The 17,853-nt window shown below is 52.6% G+C and overlaps 1 protein-coding gene across 2 annotated transcripts in view; it reads right to left on the bottom strand.

Annotated features, from left to right (window-relative positions):
- The window catches only part of LOC122546469 (diacylglycerol kinase beta-like), a 211,190-nt gene that overhangs the window by 81,816 nt on the left and 111,521 nt on the right, over positions 1 to 17,853 (bottom strand). For both annotated transcript variants that reach the window (XM_087985546.1, XM_087985547.1), the window contains exons 11-15: positions 14,682 to 14,798; positions 11,733 to 11,831; positions 8,235 to 8,327; positions 5,457 to 5,530; positions 3,293 to 3,367 (exon numbers count right to left, since the gene is read on the bottom strand). In XM_087985546.1, coding sequence (XP_087841672.1) covers positions 3,293 to 3,367; positions 5,457 to 5,530; positions 8,235 to 8,327; positions 11,733 to 11,831; positions 14,682 to 14,798 — 458 coding nt within the window. The remainder of the gene's footprint in view (positions 1 to 3,292; positions 3,368 to 5,456; positions 5,531 to 8,234; positions 8,328 to 11,732; positions 11,832 to 14,681; positions 14,799 to 17,853) is intronic.

Genomic DNA, 17,853 nt, shown 5'->3' with positions numbered 1-17,853 from the left:
CTGTCTGTCCGTGTGTATCTGTGCACATGTGTGTGTGCGTGTGTCTGTCTGTCTGTCCGTGTGTATCTGTGCACATGTGTGTGTGCGTGCGTGTGTCTGTCTGTCTGTGTGTATCTGTGCACATGTGTGTGTGTGCGTGTATCTGTGCGTGTGTATCTGTCTGTCTGTATCTGTGCACGTGTGTGTCTGTCTGTGTGTATCTGTGCATGTGTGTGAGAGTGAGTAGGGGAGTTTCTCAGGCAATTAGAGCTTTAATTAACTGAGCTATTTTTTGACAGTTGATAATTATTTACCTCTAGCTAGAATAATTACGTGTAATAATTCGTAATGTTCTGTTACGTAGTCAGTGCTTTCCTGGGTCTGAAAGTCAGGTATATTGGGGAATTTTTTAAAAAATCTTTAATGTTTATGGATGAATGCAGGAATAATGGGGCTGGAACTCCAGTACATTATCCCAGTGAGGCCTAACAGGGCGTTTTCTCTTCCAATTTGATCTGATCTTTTCCCAGGTTAACCACGTATAGCGTGTCCCCTTCGGAGGCTCCTTCTTCCTCATTCGGATATATCTCTGCTGTGAGCCATGAACTCGTTTTTAAAGGTCTCCCATTGTTCCTCAACCACGTTTGCCTGACGGATTAGCCTTCTTTAAGTTTAGCACAGCTGTTTCCGAACCAAGTTTCTCAATCTCAAACTGAACGCGAAATTCGTCTGCGTTATGCTCACTGCTTCCTTGGGAACCTTCTACTCTGAGATCCTTTATTAGTTACACATTACACATCACCAGACCCAAACCAGGCCTGATCTCAGGTTAGATCCACAACCTATTCTTTCGGGAAACTGTCCCGAGTGCACTCAATGAATTCTCCCTCACTGACTATCTGACTATCCCAATCTACACGAAGATTAATGTCACCCATGATTAATGTGTCTCAGTTTTCAATATGCCATCATTATCTTTTGATTTATTCAAGAGCTATCATGAGGGAGCTTCTCGACAATTCCCACCAGTGTCTTCTTGCTATTTTTCACCTCTATCCACATGGATTCTGCAAGATCTGAGACAAGATCATTTCTTGCTGTTGTATTGACTCCACCTCATACTATCAAAGCCACCCCACCACCCTTCCCTTCCCAGTTGCCTTTTTGAAAAGTCACATGACCCGGAATGTTTCGGTCCCCTTGCAATCAGGTCTCTGTCACGGCTGGAAGATCATACCCGTTCACCTTTACTTGGAATTCCTCAAAAGGCCGTGGATGTGGAACCTTTCAATGTTCCGACAGCAGAGGGAGCTAGATGATCGACTGGCAAGGGGATGAAAGGTTATCGAGGGGTATATAAGAATGTAGAGTTGAGGTTAAAGTGAGATCAGTCATGATCGTACTGAATGGGCAAGCAGCCTAGGAGGGCTGAGTGGCCTCCCGTTATGCCTCGTTTCCTCTGACCCTATTTGTTGCTCCTTTCCTATGTCTGCTCCGAGCCTGTCCCTTGATGTCCCACCCTGGGTATCATTACCACCCCCACCCCCCTCCCCCCCCCCTCCTGCTGCTGAGGGTTTCCGCTTGGTGAAAGTGCGTCAGTGAGCCTGGCACAGAGGCTGGCAGCACTCCGGCAGGCACTCTGCCATTGCCACCTCCCCATCCCCCGTTCCCTTCCCCACCCCAACACTCCCCATCCCCCAATGCCTCCACACTAACATTCCCCAACCCCCCCCCCCCCCGACACCCCCTGTTTCCAACACCTCCCCCATCTCCAACACCTCTCCCACCCTCTGCCCCCAACATACTCCCTCCCCCCACCGACGCTCAGTAGCAGCAGTGTGTACCAGCTACAAGATGCCCTGCAGAAACTCACCAAAGATCCTCAGACAGCGCCTTCCAAACCCACGGCCACTTCCATCTAGAAGGACAAGGGCAGCAGGTACACGGGGACACCACCCCCTGCAAGTTCCCCTCCAAGCCCCTCACCATCCTGACTTGGAAATATATCGCCGTTCCTTCAGTGTCACTGGGACAGAATCCTGGAATTCCCTCCCTCAGGGCATTGTGGGTCAACCCACAGCACATGGACTGCAGCGGTTCAAGATGGCAGCTCACCCCCCCCACCTTCTCAAGGGGGGCAACTAGGGACGGGGAAGTAAATACTGGGCCCAGCCAGTGACACCCACATTCCGTGAATGAACTTTTAAAAGATGTCCCTGGAAGCCATGCACACAGGAAATCGGAACCAAGTGACAAAACAGGAGTTATCCAGAAGAGGCTGGGAAGGAGTGGAGTGGGGGGGGGGGGGGGGGGGGGGGAGGCCCTTGGCCAGTTGTCTCATGTCACCTGTTGCTCGTGTGTTAGTGCTGGCATCTCATCAGGAGTTTGGCCTTCCCACAGGACTTGCCGGTTCTGCTGTCAATTTGCGGCAGTCAGTATTACATATGACACGGTCAAAGCAGCGAGTGCGAGGTGACCCACCACGATAAGCAGCCTACACACGCAGTCACTACCCTCTCACCCCACTGTCTGGGCGCTGCTGAGATCACAATCAGGTCCAGGACCCCTGCAGGCATATGCCACCCTGGCATTCACTGTGGGCATGAGTCTTGGTGGTTTCGCTGTTCTCAGTCACCTCGCAAATCCAATGCAGTGGCAGTGCCCGATGGGCTTTGACATCACAGCTCACATTCAATGCCTGCCTCTCTCAACCCAGGGATCCGCCCCCCCGCTGCCAACCAGGCCTTCTCGCGTGGAGGGAACCAAACGTCACAGTGCCACACCTGCCCGTCCTCGTCAGAAACAGGCTAAACATGGCGGCCTCTGCCCAGCTCCACTGTGCCCACTTTCTGGCAGAGGGGTGGCCGGAGCTGGTCGAGATGCCTGCGTGCCAGTTGGCGCCGCCAATACCTCACAGGCAGAGGGTCACAGTAAAATGCCAGACCGTTGCTTTGAATCTTGCCCCGCCCCGCGCAGACAGGTAGCTCAACCGGGAGACAGCAATCTGCTTTGACTGGGCCCCCCCCCGGCCTGGTCTCCAGGGAAGCCTGCGTTCGGTAACTATAGCAACAAAAGCCACAAAGGACACGGTCAAACCAGGCAAGAAACAAAGGCACTCCTCCCACTGTTTGATGGAACAGCAGGTATATTGCGTTACACTTTCTGCTGTGTGACGCGCACTGAGGGCACGGAGACCAGAAACTGCTCAGCAAATGCTTTTAAAGCATTACAGGCAATCAGAGAAATGTTTCCACTTGGTAAATGCCGTTTAATTGAAACGTGAGCGATGCTTTCAAAGCCGAGTTGGCCTTACCCTGGTTTCGGGCCATCCTTCGCCAGGTTGAATACTTGTCTTGGGTTCAGAAGGTACTGGAACTTGCGTAAGACCCTGCAAGCACACAGTGAGAGCTGGTTAGCCCTGTGCAGTCACCACCTTATCCATTGCAACAAACCTAGCAATTGCTGGAAAAGCTCAGCACCTTTGGAGAGAAATCAGAGTGAACAGCTCGGGCCCAGTGACCCTTCGGCAGGACTGATGGGAGCTCGGAAAATGGCGGCTTTTATGCAGAAGATAAGGTGGGGGAGGGGGAGGGGTGTCCTGTCCTACCTGCCTATCTTCCTTCCCACCTACCCACTCCACCCTCCCCTCTGACCTATCACCTCCATCCCCACCCCCATTCACCCATTGTACTCTTTGCTACCTTCCCCCACCCTCCCCTCTGACCTATCACCTCCATCCCCACCCCCATTCACCCATTGTACTCTTTGCTACCTTCCCCCACCCTCCCCTCTGACCTATCACCTCCATCCCCACCCCCATTCACCCATTGTACTCTTTGCTACCTTCCCCCACCCTCCCCTCTGACCTATCACCTCCAACCCCATCCCCATTCACCCATTGTTCTCTTTGCTACCTGCTCCCTAGCCCTACCCCCCCCCTCCCCTTTATCTCTCCACCCTGGAGGCTCCCTACCTCCACTCCTGATGAAGGGCTTTTGCCCGAAACGTCGATTTTCCTGCTCCTCGGATTCTGCCTGAGCTGCTGTGCTTTTCCAGCACCACTCTGACCCAGATCTCCACTGCCCTCAGGCTGAGTGAGATTCCCAGAGCCACAGAATATGGTTAAGGTGGATAACGAGGCCTTTTGGCCTGCACCAGCTCTCTTAATGAGCATCATTAGGCAGTACCTTTGCCCCATATCGCTGCACACCATTCCTATCCAAATAACCATCTGATGCCCTCCTCAACGGAACCTGCCCCCTCCATATTTCCAGCCAGGGCATTCCAGATCCAAATGGCGTGTGTGTGTACGTGCGTGCGCGAGTGGGAGTGAGTGTGTATGAGTGTGCATGCACGCATGTGCGTGAGTGTGCGTGTGTGTGTGTGTACGTGCGTGCGCGAGTGTGAGTGAGTGTGTGTGAGACCGTGTGTGTGTGCATGCACATGTGTGAGTGTGAGTGTGCGCACAAGTGTGTGTGTGTGTATGTCTGCACGCACGCCCGAGTGTGAATGAGGGTGCGTGCGCGCGCGCGTGAGTGTGTGAGTGTGCATGTGTGTGAGAGAGTGTGCTTGTGTGTGTGTGAGTACGCGCACGCCCGAGTGTGAATGAGGGTGTGCGTGTGTGTATGTGTGAGGGTGTGTATATATACGAGATGGTATCTGGTGCTGAGGAAGTCAGTGATCAATAGGGCATCCGTCTCCTGGATGCTGAACATTGTCAATGGCCTTACTGAAGAGTCTGGTCTGGGTGTGTTTGAAAAGCGTTGTGAAACCAGGGTGAAGGGGCTAACATCGAAACTCCTCTCCAGCTGGGCTCAGCCAGTGCGCCCTTCCTCACTGCAAGGAAGCTTGGCATCAATCCGCTGTATGCCTGGCAGCCCTGGACCAGTGAAGAACCAGTCACACTGATGACAGGCACGGAAGCCAAGTCTGTCTTAGACCAGGATACAACAAAGCTGAGGTGTCCCCATGAGGTGTCATGGTAATGTGATGGTCATCAAAGATCTCCACACGAGGATGTGGGCTCGAGTGGCAGATTGTGCTGGTTGGATTTGCAATTTAAAACCGAGCCTAATTGTGAGTGTGTAATGGTCTTAAAACCGCGGGGCCTTGAGGGAAGGAAATCTGCCATCCTTCCGCAGTCTGCTCTCCACGTGACTGCAAACCCATGTGCCTGACTTTGAACCACGTCCAAAATCCCACAGGAAAATAGCCTGGAGAGCGAGTTTTCTCCAGGGCAATGAGGGACAGCCAGCCAACCTTGCCAGCGAAGCCCACATTCCGCACAGGGGGAAAACAAACATGGTGGACAGGCAGCTTTCGGGTGGCCTGTGCTTTGCCTGCACCAAGTCAGCTCGCTTCAGCAGGCAGGCTCTGAGTGAGGCCTAGTCAGGCCTAGTGCTGTGTCAGCTCATGGCATCCGACACTCAGCTCAGGGTCTGGGAGGAATGGGACCACCCCTCCCCAAACTCTCTTACCTCTCGCCTTGCTTCCCTCCACTTTTCGGGTTGACAAAGACCAGCAGCGGGTGAGTCTGAGGCACTGGGATAATCTGGTCAAGGGGAAACAAACAGCAATCATCGTTTTCAATAGGGAAACACATGGGCGGCAAGGTTCACGTTCAGGCACGCAAAACATTGGCTTGGCCGGGGGTTGGGAAATGGAGATGCCGGGAGGGCCGGTTGGGGGAATGGGGTTGGAGAGAAATGAGGGTCGGGGAGATAAGGACTAGAGGGGGTGACAGAGATAGGGAGGGGGCGTAGGGGCACGAGGGGGTTAGAGAGATAGGGAGGGGGTGTAGGGGCATGAGGGGGTTACAGAGATAGGGAGGGGGCGTAGGGGAACAAGGGGGTTACAGAGATAGGGAGGGGGTGTAGGGGCTGGGGTGGGTGACAGAGATAGGGAGGGGGTTCAGGGGCTGGAGGGGGTTACAGAGATAGGGAGGGGGTGTAGGGGCTGGAGGGAGTTACAGAGATATGGAGGGGGTTCAGGGGCTGGAGGGGGTTACAGAGATAGGGAGGGGGTGTAGGGACTGGAGGGGGGTTACAGAGATAGGGAGGGGGTGTAGAGGCTGGAGGGAGTTACAGAGATAGGGAGGAGGTTCAGGGGCTGGAGGGGGTTACAGAGATAGGGAGGGGGCGTAGGGGAACAAGGGGGTTACAGAGATAGGGAGGGGGTGTAGGGGCTGGGGTGGGTGATAGAGATAGGGAGGGGGTTCAGGGGCTGGAGGGGGTTACAGAGATAGGGAGGGGGTGTAGGGGCTGGAGGGAGTTACAGAGATAGGGAGGGGGTGTAGGGGCTGGAGGGAGTTACAGAGATAGGAAGGGGGTTCAGGGGCTGGAGGGGGTTACAGAGATAGGGAGGGGGTGTAGGGACTGGAGGGAGTTACAGAGATAGGGAGGGAGTGAAGCGGCTGGAGGGAGTTACAGAGATAGGGAGGGGGGTGTAGGGGCTGGAGGGGGTTACAGAGATAGGGAGGGAGTGTAGCGGCTGGAGGGAGTTACAGAGATAGGGAGGGGGTGCAGGGGCTGGAGGGGGTTACAGAGATAGGGAAGGAGTGTAGCGGCTGGAGGGAGTTACAGAGATAGGGAGGGGGTGTAGGGGCTGGAGGGGGTTACAGAGATAGGGAGGGAGTGTAGCGGCTGGAGGGGATAACAGAGATAGGAAGGAGTGTTGGGGCTGGAGGGGGTTACAGAGATAGGGAGGGAGTGTAGCAGCTGGAGGGAATTACAGAGATAGGGAGGGAGTGTAGGGGCTGGAGGGGGTTACAGAGATAGGGAGGGGTGTAGGGGCTGGAGGGGGTTACAGAGATAGGGAGGGGGTGTAGGGACTGGAGGGGGTTACAGAGATAGGGAGGGGTGTAGTGACTGGAGGGGGTTGCAGAGATAGGGAGGGGGTGTAAGGACTGGAGGGGGTTACAGAGATAGGGAGGGGGTGTAGGGGCTGGAGGGGGTTACAGAGAAAGAGAGGGGGTGGTAGGGACTGGGGTGGGTGAGAGAGATAGGGAGGGGGTGGTAGGGACTGGGGTGGGTGAGAGAGATAGGGAGGGGGTGGTAGGGACTGGGGTGGGTGAGAGAGATAGGGAGGGGGTGGTAGGGACTGGGGTGGGTGAGAGAGATAGGGAGGGGATGGTAGGGACTGGGGTGGGTGAGAGAGATAGGGAGGGAGTGGTAGGGACTGGGGTGGGTGAGAGAGAGAGGGAGGGGGTGTAGGGACTGGAGGGGGTTACAGAGATAGGGAGGGGGTGTAGGGGCTGGAGGGGGTTACAGAGATAGGGAGGGAGTGTAGGGGCTGGAGGGGGTTACAGAGATAGGGAGGGAGTGTAGCAGCTGGAGGGGGTTACAGAGATAGGGAGGGGGTGTAGGTGCTGGAGGGGTTACATTGATAGGGAGGGGGTGTAGGGGCTGGGGTGGGTGACAGAGATAGGGAGGGGGTGTAGGGGCTGGAGGGGGTAACAGAGATAGGGAGGGGGTGTACTGGCTGGAGGGGGGTTACAGAGATAGGGAGGGAGTGTAGGGGCTGGAGGGGTGTTACAGAGATAGGGAGGGAGTGTAGGGGCTGGAGGGTGGTTACAGAGATAGGGAGGGAAATGCTGGGATGGAAGTCCAGATTTGGCCCCCAAGGGCTGGCTTGGGAACGGGAGTCACTGCCATTCCGGGGTCAGGCGGCAGGGTGACGGAGTTGGGTTCTTCCAAACGGAGAACTGCCCAGAGGGGTGTCCCATCCTTCCCCCTGGCGCTGTGGAAGAGGGTTCCTGCAGGAGGTGGGGCACTAACAGGGTAGGCGCCGCGGATAGCCGTGGGCATTCTGTGAGCTGATGGAGACAGGCTGATCAGATGGTGAGGCCACGTCCAGTCAGTGGCTGAGGGGAGCGAAGAGGAACAGGGTCTGGGCAGAGGGCACTGAAACACTGACTCCACGCCAGACAATGGCCAAGGCTGAGAGGGTGGCACTGCAGATATGACCTTTTGATTTGCCGGGGGCTGGAGGACTCTGGGAATCTTTCCCCCGGGGGGGGGGGGGGGGAGTTGACCGTCTGTGGAAGGAAATCTGCAGGTCTGACTGGGCCTGTGTTCAGTGTGACCCAGGCCCAGCCCTCTGAAATGGTAGAGCATGACCCTCACTCTGAGAGTGACCAGCACCAGCAACCCCCATGCGACATGTCAGGAAATAGATCTTTCTGGAAAGGCAGGCGTGGGCCCCACCTCGTCGTGCATTCAGAGCCCAGAGGTGAGCTCTCGCCAACAGGAACGCACCTGCAAGACTTTGCCATCCACAGTGGTGATGGGCTGCTCTGTGTCGATGGCTGAGACATCGTCCTCCTTTTTCTTCAGACTGTTCTGCCTGTCCTGAGGAACAGAAAGGAAGTCTGCAGTGAGACAAGACTGGCTCATCGCCCTTCCCCTCCTCCACGTGTCACTGTGCAACACCCTCGGCAATTCAATGTCGCCCCCCCCCCCCCCACCTCCCCTCCAGTATCGAGACTGCACCCGCACAACACGGCCAACCAATCCGAGTAAAGACTTTCCTGTTGAGTGCCGTGGCATCGCGCCGCGGGCACCGTACCCAAATTGCCCAGCAACCTGCAGCTCAGTGGTTAGCACTGCTGCCTCACAGCACCAGGGACACAGGTTCGATTCCAGCCGCGGGTGACTGTGTGAAGTTTGCACATTCTCCCCGTGTCTGCATGGGTTTCCTCCGGGTGCTCCCACACTCCAAACATGTCGATTGGGCATGGGAAATTGTCCCACAGTATCCAGATATGTTCATTTCAAGGTGGATTGGCCATGGGAAATTACCCATAGTGCCCAGGGATGTGCAGGTTAGGGTGGATTGGCTGTGCTAAATTACCCATAGTGCCCAGGGATGTGCAGGTTAGGGTGGATTGGCTGTGCTAAATTACCCATAGTGCCTAGGGATGTGCAGGTTAGGGTGGATTGGCCATGCTAAATTGTCCCATAGTGCCCACGGATGTGCAGGTTAGGGTGGGTTGGCCATGCTAAATTGTCCAAGAGTACCCAGGGATGTGCAGGTTACGGTGGATTGGCCGTGCTAAATTACCCATAGTGCCCAGGGATGTGCAGGTTAGGGTGGATTGGCCATGCTAAATTGTCCCATAGTGCCCACGGATGTGCAGGTTAGGGTGGGTTGGCCATGCTAAATTGTCCAAGAGTACCCAGGGATGTGCAGGTTACGGTGGATTGGCCGTGCTAAATTACCCATAGTGCCCAGGGATGTGCAGGCAAGGGTGGATTGGCCGTGCTAAATTGTCCCATAGTGCCCAGGGATGTGCAGGTTAGGGTGGATTGGCCATGCTAAATTGTCCAAGAGTACCCAGGGATGTGCAGGTTAGGGTGGATTGGCCGTGCTAAATTACCCATAGTGCCCAGGGATGTGCAGGTTAGGGTGGATTGGCCGTGCTAAATTACCCATAGTGCCCAGGGATGTGCAGGTTAGGGTGGATTGGCCATGCTAAATTGTCCAAGAGTACCCAGGGATGTGCAGGTTAGGGTGGATTGGCAGTGCTAAATTAAGACCATAAGACCATAAGACATAGGAGTGGAAGTAAGGCCATTCGGCCCATCGAGTCCACTCCGCCATTCAATCATGGCTGATGCACATTTCAGCTCCACTTACCACCGTTCTCCCCGTAGCCCTTAATTCCTCTAGACAACAAGAATCTATCAATCTCGGCCTTGAAGACATTTAGCGTCCCGGCTTCCACTGCACTCCGTGGCAATGAATTCCACAGGCCCACCACTCTCTGGCTGAAGAAATGTCTCCGCATTTCTGTTCTGAAATGACCCCCTCTAATTCTAAGGCTGTGTCCACGGGTCCTAGTCTCCTCGTCTAACGGAAACAATTTCCTAGCATCCACCTTTTCCAAGCCATGTATTATTTTGTACGTCTCTATTAAGTCTCCCCTTAATCTTCTAAACTCCAACGAATACAATTCCAGTATCCTCAGCCGTTCTTCATATGTTAGACCTGTCATTCCAGGGATCATTACCCATAATGTCCAGGGATGTGCACGTTCGGGTGGATTGGACATACTAAATTGTCCCATAGTGCCCAGGGATGTGCAGGTTAGGGTGGATTAGCCATGCTAAATTACCCATAGTGCCCAGGGTTGTGCTGGTTAGGGTGGATTGGCTGTGCTAAATTACCCATAGTGCCCAGGGATGTGCAGGTTAGGGTGGATTGGCCATGCTAAATTACCCATAGTGTCCAGGGATGTGTAGGTTAGGGTGGAGAGGCCATGCTAAATTGTCGGACCGCCGTATCTGCTCCCAGGAGGACCAGTTCCTAAACAGAACACACCAGATGGCCTCCTTCTTTAGAGACGGCAATTTCCCTTCCCATGTGGTTAAAGATGCCCTCCAACGCATCTGGTCCACATCCTGCACCTCCACCCTCAGACCCCACCCCTCCAACCGTAACAAGGACAGAACGCCCCTGGTGCTCACCTTCCACCCTACCAACCTCCGCATAAACCAAATCATCCGCCGACATTTCCGCCACCTCCAAACAGACCCCACCACCAGGGATATATTTCCCTCTCCACCCCTTTCCGCCTTCCGCAAAGACCGTTCCCTCCGTGACTACCTGGTCAGGTCCACGCACCCCTACGACCCACCCTCCCATCCTGGCACTTCCCCCTGCCACCGCAGGAACTGTAAAACCTGTGCCCACACCTCCTCCCTCACCTCTATCCAAGGCCCTAAAGGAGCCTTCCACATCCATCAAAGTTTTACCTGCACATCCACTAATATCATTTATTGTATCCGTTGCTCCTGATGTGGTCTCCTCTACATTGGGGAGACTGGGCGCCTCCTAGCAGAGCGCTTTAGGGAACATCTCCGAGACACCCGCACCAATCAACCACACCGCCCTGTGGCCCAACATTTCAACTCCCCCTCCCACTCTGCCGAGGACATGGAGGTCCTGGGCCTCCTTCACCGCCGCTCCCTCACCACCAGACACCTGGAGGAAGAACGCCTCATCTTCCGCCTCGGAACACTTCAACCCCAGGGCATCAATGTGGACTTCAACAGCTTCCTCATTTCCCCTTCCCCCACCTCACCCTAGTTCCAAACTTCCAGCTCAGCACTGTCCCCTTGACCTGTCCGGACTTGTCCTACCTGCCTAACTCCTTTTCCACCTACCCACTCCACCCTCTCCTCCCTGACCTATCACCTTCATCCCCTCCCCCACTCACCTATTGTACTCTATGCTACTTTCTCCCACCCCCATCCTCCTCTAGCTTATCTTTCCACGCTTCAGGCTCACTGCCTTTATTCCTGATGAAGGGCTTTTGCCCGAAACGTTGATTTTGCTGCTCGTCGGATGCTGCCTGAACTGCTGTGCCCTTCCAGCACCACTGATCCAAATCACCCATAGTGCCCAGGGATGTGCTGGTTAGGGTGGATTGGCCAAGATAAATTACCCATAGTGCCCAGGGATGTGCAGTTTAGGGTGAATTGGCCGTGCTAAATTACCCATAGTGTTCGGTGCATTAGTCAGCGGTAAATGTAGGTTGTGGAATGGGTCTGGGTGGGTTTCTCTTTGGAGGGTCAGTGTGGATTTGTTGGGCCGAAGGGCCTGTAGGGAATCTAATCGAAAACAAAACGTGTCAAAGATCGAAGCTTCCATCTCCCAGCCATTTCTCAACGCCACCCTCTCCCCCCTCACCCCCCATCATCTATCCCATCCTCAGTTGACTCAAATCCCAGGAAGAGGAGCTGAGGATTTACCAGGACGACGGGATATATCGCAGAGGGAGGGAGCACGTGATCCCGTAACGAGCCACAGTCACAGTCATCCTTCTCTTTCAGTGCACATTCATTATGGAGCTGTGAACACAAGAGGGCCATCATTACTGAGCAGCACACACCCAGGCCCCTCAGCGCAATCGGTTCACCTTCACTCCTCTGAGGACTGGCTGGCTTTCAGCCAGTGCCACTGCCCTCCAGTCTGTCTACAGCGATGGGGCAGTGCCCATGGCTTTCAGCCAGATCGTCTGAAGGTGAATCTGTAAACCAAGCTGGTAAGCAGGAAGGGCTGTGAGCTGAATCACAAACAAACCAGAGACCAGGGAGAGGTGAGACTACAAGAAGTCGCAAGGCTTTTACAGCTGAGGGGCAGGCCCCAGGGATCGCTGCTGGCATTTCTTTAATACACAAGGCTGGAGTCAGACTGCTTCATTTCAACTGATCACCAGATCCTTCATTATTAAACCCCTGGCCTCACACTCCCATGCAATATACTTCACTCCGGAAGCACGGATGTACAGCACGGAAACAGACCCTTCGGTCCATCCCGTCCATGCCGACCAGATATCCCAACCCAATCTAGTCCCACCTGCCAGCACCCAGCCCATATCCCTCCAAACCCTTCCTGTTCATATATCCATCCAAATGCCTCTTAAATGTTGCAATTGTCCAGCCTCCACCACTTCCTCTGGCAGCTCATTCCATACACGTACCACCCTCTATGTGAAAATGTTGCCCCTTAGGTCTCTTTTATATCTTTCCTCTCTCACCCTAAACCTATACCCTCTAGTTCTGGGCTCCCGATCCCAGGGAAAAGACTTTGCCTATTTACCCTATCCATTCCCCTCATGATTTTGTAAACCTCTATAAGGTCACCCCTCAGCCTCCGACACTCCAGGGAAAACAGCCCCAGCCTGTTCAGCCTCTCCCTGTAGCTCAAATCCTCCAACCCTGGCAACATCCTTGTAAATCTTTTCTGAACTCTTTCAAGTTTCACAACATCTTTCCGATAGGAAGGAGAGCAGACTTGCACACAATATTCCAACAGTGGCCTAACCAATGTTCTGTACAGCCACAACATGACCTCCCAACTCCTGTACTCAATACTCTGACCAATAAAGGAAAGCATACCAAACACCTTCTTCACTATCCTATCTACCTGTGACTCCACTTTCAAGGAGCTATGAACCTGCACTCCAAGGTCTCTTTGTTCAGCAACACTCCCGAGGACTTTACCATTAAGTGAGTCCTGCTAAAATTTGCTTTCCCAAAATGCAGCACCTCACACTTATCTAAATTAAACTCCATCTGCCACTCCTCAGCCCATTGGCCCATCTGGTCAAGATCCCGTTGTAATCTGAGGTAACCAGTTTTCCCCAAACTTCATCGGCACTTTTCACATTCCCGACTCTCCGTGAGGGCACAGTATTTGACTTGCCCCACTCTCTCAGTGTTAGCAGTCTGTTCTCCAAATGCAGATTGGACTTGCCCAGTGACTGTCTTCTGTTCAGGTCACGAGCTTTGCAATTCCCCACCATGTCAACCAGTCACGGTATGCATCCCCTTTATCATTTTAAAGTTCTCAAACAGGTTCCTGCTCAGTCTGCCGGACAGAGAGCCCCAGCCTGCTCAATGTTTCTAGTTTGAAAGCCTTTCAGTTCCGGTCTCATCCTCGGAGATTTCCTTCGCATCCATTCCTGCACATACTTCGATACCTTTACTATTATATGGATGTAGGTTTGCTCGCTGAGCTGGAAGGTTCATTTCCAGACGTTTCGTCACCCTTCTAGGTAACACCTTCAATGGGCCTCAGGCGAAGCACTGCTGATAATTCCTGCTTTCTATTGATATGTTTGGGTTTCTTTGGATGGGTGATGTAATTTCCTGTGGTGAAGTCGCTTCCTGCTCCTTTTCTCAGGGGGTGGTAAATGGGATCCAAGTCAATGTGTTGATGGAGTTCCGTTGGAATGGCATGCTTCTAGGAATTCTCGTCCGTGTCTCTGTTTGGCTTGTCCTGGGATGGATGTGTTGTCCCAGTCGAAGTGGTGTCCTTCCTTATCTGTATGTAAGGATACTAGTGAGAGTGGGTCATGTCGTTTTGTAGCTAGTTGATGTTCATGAATCCTAGTAGCGAGTTTTCTGCCTGTTTGTCCAATGTAGTGTTTGTTGCAGTCCTTGTATGGTATTTTGTAAATGACATTAGTTTTGCTTGTTGTCTGTATAGGGTCTTTCAAGTTCATTAGCTGCTGTTTTAGTGGGTTTGTGGGCTACCATGATGCCAAGGGGTCTGAGTAGTCTGCCATCCTAGAACAAGCCAAACAGAGACACGCACGAGAATTCCTAGAAGCATGGCATTCCAACTGGAACTCTATCAACAAACACAGCGAGTTAGACCCCCTGAGAAAAAGAACAGGAAATGACATCACCAACCCAAGGCACCCCAAACATATAAATGGAAAGCAGGAATTATCAGCATTGCTTTGCCTGAGGCCCACTGGTGATGTTAGCTAGTAGGGTGACGAAACATCTGGAAATGAACCTTCCAGCTCAGCGAGCAAACCTACATCCAGAACATCAACCTGAGCTATAAACCTCCTAAAAATTTGCTCATATATCTCACCACAGTAGCATCTTGATTACTGCTGTTCAAAGCGATTGCTAAAACCACACTGGTTATGTCAACACTCAGAACTGCAGATCTTTGTAAAACAATTACAGGAATGATGATGGATTCGACAATAGGTTGATAACTGACATTACGCCAGTTAGAGTAATTACGATGACATATTACGGTCATGCTCTGTTAATGACCTGATGTGAAGGTACAGGTAGTAACAGTGAGTCAGGTTACATGATGGATTAATGTCACTAGATGTTCCTGACATGCTGGAAATGACAGGAATGGTTCACAATGAACAATCAAACACTCACCGTGTTGTGACACCAGACACAGTGAAGGCCGGTCAGCCGTTGAAAGCTCTTTATGGTTTTTTGGCAACTCCCACAGGTGATGTTACAGTTCCCTTCGACCCACATGTGTTTCATGACCTAGGCCCCGAGTATGGGCAAAGAGAAAACGTGATTCAATCAAAGACATTGCCCGAACAAACCAGGGTTCACTTGGATCATGTGACAACACCGTCCCAGGTCTTGTTCCTGGGGAGTGAGCCTGCATTGGTTTCCGAGCTCTCACTGCTCTTGCATGAATTGGCTCGCTTGGCCATTTCAAAGGGTGGTTAAGAGTCAACCACATCGCTGTGGGTCTGGAGTCACATGCAGGCCCAGACCAGGTAAGGATGGCAGATTTCTGTCGCTGAAGGGCATGAGTGAACCAGGCACGTTCTCACAATGCTCACTATTGCTGAGACCGGCTCTCAATGCCAGCTTGAATTTCCTGATTTTAAATGCCACTCTTTGCCAGGGTGACATTTGAACCCATCTGCTCCGATGACCTCTGTGGTCCAGTGAAGTGACCTCCTCCTATTCTCCAATGACTATTCTGACAGGGTATCCCACTGCAGCCTGCTCCTCTCTGGGAGATCCGAGTCCTGGGAGTGCCAACAAGCCCAACGTTGCTGCTCCCCTTGGCACGAGAACTGGGCACTGTGCCCGTTCAGGCCTCAGCCCAGCCAGTGCCAGCAAGCCTGATCACCTACACTACCCAATCATATGTTGAGGATAGTGCCACTAACGTGCTCCCCCCCCCCCCCCCCTCCCCCCTTGGGGCATAGACAAGGGCAGTTGACATCAGCTCTGGGACTGAGCAACCTCAGCTCTGGGACTGCGGTGGTTCTCTCTCCTACCCAAGCAGAAAATGCCACCTAAAAGGACCAGCTCATATTTGACTTGACATCCCCGAAGCGATGGAGTAAGGGACCAAGGAGCCGGTTCAATTCCTAGGCTCCTTGGATCTTCCTCTCGGATTGGGGCTGGCCATGAGGGAACTTCCAGAGGTGGCACAGTGGCTCAGTGGTCAGCACTGCTGCCTCACAGCGCTAGGGTCCCAGGTTCGATTCCAACCTCGGGTGACTGTCTGTGTGGAGTTTGCACATTTTCCCCGTGTCTGCGTGGGTTTCCTCCCACAGTCCAATGATGTGCAAGTCAGGTAAATTGGCCATGCTAAATTACCCTTAACGTTCAGGGAAAGACAAAGTTAAAAATCACACAAGACCAGGTTATAGTCCAATAGTTTTATTTGGAAGCACTAGCTTTCAGAGCGCTGCTCCTTCATCAGGTGGTTGTGGAGTATAAGATTGTAAGACACAGAATTTATAGCAAAAGTTTACAGTGTGATGTAACTGGAATTATATATTGAAAAAGACATGGATTGATTGCTAAGTCTCTCATCTTTTAGAATGACCATGTTGGTTTCAATTCTTTCATATGTAAATCGCAAAACTTTTTTTTAAAAGTTACATTCTCCAGTGAACTTTAACAATGTTGGCCCAGATAATGTATTGAAGGTGTTAGCTCCCTGTGTGAGGCTGTCTGTGCCACAATGGTCAGACTGATTCTAATCTAAGAAATGGATTTACAGAATCTTACATGGATTCATGCAGTTTTTGAGCAAAGTAAAATGTAATTCTGCAAAGACAAATTCACCTCACAAACGTATATGCGTATGCGTGCATGTGGGTGTGTGTGTGGGGGGGGTGGGGGTGGAGGTGGTTATGAGTGTCTGTGAGAGGGTATGTGTATGTGTGCGAGTGTGAGTGTAAAGGGATTTAAAGGGTGTGTGTGGGAGTGTATGTGTGTGTATGAGAGAGGGTCTGAGTGTGTGTGCACGAATCCTGCATGAATCCATGTAAGATACTGTAAATTCATTTTGTAGGTTAGAATCAGTCTGAACATCTGAAAGAATTGAAACCAACATGGTCAGTCTAAAAGATGAGACACTTATCAAACAATCCAGGACTTTTTCAATATATAATTCCAGTTACATCACACTGTAAACTTTCGCTATAAATTCTGTGTCTTACAATCTTATTCTCCACAACCGCCTGATGAAGGAGTGTCGCTCCGAAAGCTAGTGCTTCCAAATAAACCTGTCGGACTATAACCTAGCGTTGTGTGATTTTTAACTTAACATCTCCAAATCCTGGTGTTCAGCCAAGTACAGGGTAGGTGGGTTCGCCATGGGAATTGCAGAATTACAGGGATAGGGATGCTCTTTGGATGGCTGGGGTAGACTCAAGGGGCCGAATGGCCTGCTTCCACACTGTGGGGACGCTATGATACTCCACCTCCAAGTGAGTGCTCCCCAAATGACAGGGAAATGAGGCAGGATTCAGCAATGAATGGCTCAGAAAGTGGCCCCTTGTGTCTGCCCCTGCTCAAGAAACGAGCCGTTCGAATGCCAAGCAGGGAATGGGAATGAGAGGCTTGGTCGCCAGGATTTTGTCTGGTTGCTATCCCTACAAGCTCCGGAAATTGGCCAGATTCTGGCATTCTCCCCCCTCCCACCTCCCCCCTCCCCCAACCCCGAGGAGGGTCTGTGCAGAAAACACGCTGCGAGTTACAATCCAACGGTTCCCCTTTTGCCAGCTCTCATCTGATCAGACGGGGCATAGTCCTGCCTGAGATGTCACTCCGTGAACGTTCTGATGAAAAACTCTGGAAATGCCAGGGCCTGAAAATGACTATCCAGGACATTCACCAGTGGAGTGTCACGGGGACCGTGGCTGGGGTCTCGGCTCCTGGCAATTAACATTCGGGCGAAGGCACAGACTGTATCGCAGCCAAAGATAGCGAGGCGAGAGGGAGGATGCAAAGGGATCGAGGTCGGTTCAGGGGGGGTGGATTGGCAGAGGGTGAACAATGTGGGGTCAAAGGATTAGAGAAAGCCCGAGGGGAAATGGAGAGAGATTGCAGAATGCAGTGATGCAGAGGGACCTGGGTGTCCTTGATTAGGAATGACAACAGGTCACCATGTCGCTACAGTGAGGCTATCAGCCTTTATCGCAGTGGGAATACAACAGAAACGGGGGAGGAAGGCCTAGCTCCAATTGGGTAAGGTGTCGCTGAGACCACACCGAGAGTCCCCCGCCGAATCCTGGGATGGAGGCTTCGAGCTGCTTGGAAGAAGGCGAGGCCATCTTTGTTG

Source organism: Chiloscyllium plagiosum, unplaced genomic scaffold (assembly GCF_037043375.1).
Source record: "Chiloscyllium plagiosum isolate Xiang-an unplaced genomic scaffold, Cpla_swu_hap1 HiC_scaffold_53X, whole genome shotgun sequence".
In the NCBI taxonomy this organism is placed as follows: domain Eukaryota; kingdom Metazoa; phylum Chordata; class Chondrichthyes; order Orectolobiformes; family Hemiscylliidae; genus Chiloscyllium; species Chiloscyllium plagiosum.
The sequence above is the reverse complement of the archived record's forward strand: the minus strand, read 5'-3'. Positions and strand labels throughout refer to the sequence as shown.